General features: G+C 43.7%; 1 protein-coding gene across 1 annotated transcript; it reads right to left on the reverse strand.

Annotated features, from left to right (window-relative positions):
- Positions 1–324: 324 nt before the first annotated feature.
- prr18 (proline rich 18) lies at positions 325–1,866 on the reverse strand. The gene has a single exon (XM_048270017.1). The coding sequence runs from the start codon at positions 1,690–1,692 to the stop codon at positions 901–903; it is 792 nt and encodes a 263-aa protein (XP_048125974.1). The 5' UTR covers positions 1,693–1,866; the 3' UTR covers positions 325–900.
- Positions 1,867–2,245: the final 379 nt, after the last annotated feature.

The raw sequence follows: 2,245 nt of genomic DNA on the forward strand, positions 1-2,245 counted from the left end.
ATTGCGATGAAGTGTTTAGCGTTGCTCTTCCATTTAAGATGTTGTCCGGTGTCCAAGCACACTGACGAGTCCCCAATCTCATTTAGTACTGAACATAAGAGGCTTAGTTGCAACAAAGAATCCAAATAGACTAAGTGGTGATGGCAGTGATGTTTCGGTCGGTGCCATCCTTCGCAAGACTTTTGACACTTTATGCAGAATGGCTATTTCTCCCTGTCATAGCCTGTTTACAACAGATAACTAAAGCACCAAGATAATATCATGCTGTGCAATTGTATGAGAGAGGCCTGTTATAAGTAAAGCATCAATACTTTGAAACAAAGATAGTTTTAACAAGTTTTATTATAAAAAAGTGACAGAAAAAAGCAATACATTTGGGGTCCCCTGACCCTAGTGAGATTGCATAATAAATACTGTACAAACACGGCTTTGTTATGAACACTGGGTAACAATAGCTTTCCCGTGTCATCAACTCGGTAAAGCGATAAATAATATTGTTTACAAAAGATAATTTGTCCCCTATACGCTAAGGCGCATAGACACCGTTCAGGAGGCTATTGTTCTCTGGCACAAAGGAAGAGTCTCTAGGCAAGAAGATCAAGATAGCTGCTGTCATTTATAAATTCTTCATTCTCACCCACATCACATGTTATAATAATATACATTTTCACAAAGAAGCCAAAATGATAAAGACAGCAGTGTGCAAGAGGATTTTAACAGTCGTGTGACAGTCTTAAGTGACAAACAAGCTCAATCAAAACACCACTCAACATCTCTCAGTTCACTGTGGCTGTGGCAACTAAGTGGGTGACGTTCTTCGTTCATGTCTTATGAACCATAATCAAATCTAAACTAAAAGTGTCTCCAGTTCGGGTCAGAGTTCAAATTAATAGTAATTTGTCAGCTTTTCAAATGGGGGAGGGATGACAGTCTGTCTATTTTCCCAAAAGCAGCAGCACTCTCTACACCTTTGAGCCATTCTTTACATTTCCTCATGACTGTTTCATCCACATCTCCATCCTCTTCCTCATACTCGACATCGTCATATTTGTACTGGTCGTTCAGGAGGGATATCTTGACAATTGTCCTGATGTCATCTCCTGGAGTCTCTAGCTTGGCTACCGGCACTGTGCTTTTGGAGCCGCCTTGCGTCCTCTTGGAAGGGAAAACCCGCCTGTGTCTGAAGTCTCCTGACGCACAGCATTTCTGTTGCTTGGCCATCATCTGTTTCTCCAAATTGCGCTTCTGAATGACCAGGATCGCCTCTGGCGTTAGACTCAGAGAGAAACGAATCTCCTCGTCCCCTTCCTCCTTGCCGAGCGAACTTCGAGAGGCATACTTTTGACTCCTCTGCGCCCCGGACTCCCCGGAACTAGACCGTGGGACGCTGTCGCAGGAGTTGCCCATTGATTTGGGCACAGCGAGACCGGAGTGCTTACTCTCGGTTTCTCCGTTAGCAGCCGACCTGGGAGCGGACGCCTTACTCAACTGTTGCTGCGGCTTTCTGCTAAGTTGCCTCAGGTTGCTCGATGGCCACGACGTGGACAGTTTCTCTCGATCAGAGTCTTTTTCATCCTTCGTTTTACTTCCTAACAAATGTTGAGTAGGCACAAGGTTTGACTTCTTTTTCCTGAAGAGCTCCTTCCCAGGAGAGGAAATCCGTGGATGGAGGCTTATGGGTGGAAAAGGCATTTTCAGAGTGGTTAAAGTCAAAGAAACACAGTGGAAATGCAGATGCCTTTGGAAAAACAGATGTGAAAAGGCTCCAACGCATTAAACTGAGCAACGACGAAATATATTCCCTGACATCATCTGAACGGACAGAGACTTTTGTCGACTCCTTCTGTCATTGTAGGCAGTCTGTAGCTCCAGTGCTGAATGAGCTGAGCGCGCTTGTCGTCGCTGTTTTGTTCTGTTTGGAGGGCGTGGCTACAATGTGTGTCGGTATGAAGCACGTTGTTGAAGTCAACAGCTACGACTACGTGTGGAATGAAAACAACCTAAGAACCCCCCATGAGGTGGTCTATGAATGATAGTTACCCACCCATCTTTTATAGAAAATAATTTGTTTTAGATATTTTCAATATTTTACTCTTTTAAGTGATGATACCAAGGAACTGGTTGGCAGAATGATGCTGAAATAGTGTAGTGCAATTATACATCCAAAGAAAGAGCTAACAGGCCCATACATAGCCATAATGATAGCATCCCTCAAGAGAACAAAACATCACTGAATTTCCTTTCC

This window comes from Alosa alosa, chromosome 18 (assembly GCF_017589495.1).
Source record: "Alosa alosa isolate M-15738 ecotype Scorff River chromosome 18, AALO_Geno_1.1, whole genome shotgun sequence".
In the NCBI taxonomy this organism is placed as follows: Eukaryota; Metazoa; Chordata; class Actinopteri; order Clupeiformes; family Clupeidae; genus Alosa; species Alosa alosa.

Coding starts and splice junctions, on each gene's coding strand:
- prr18 (XM_048270017.1), bottom strand. CDS start 1,692: ATGCCTTTTCCACCCATAAGCCTCCATCCACGGATTTCCTCTCCTGGG.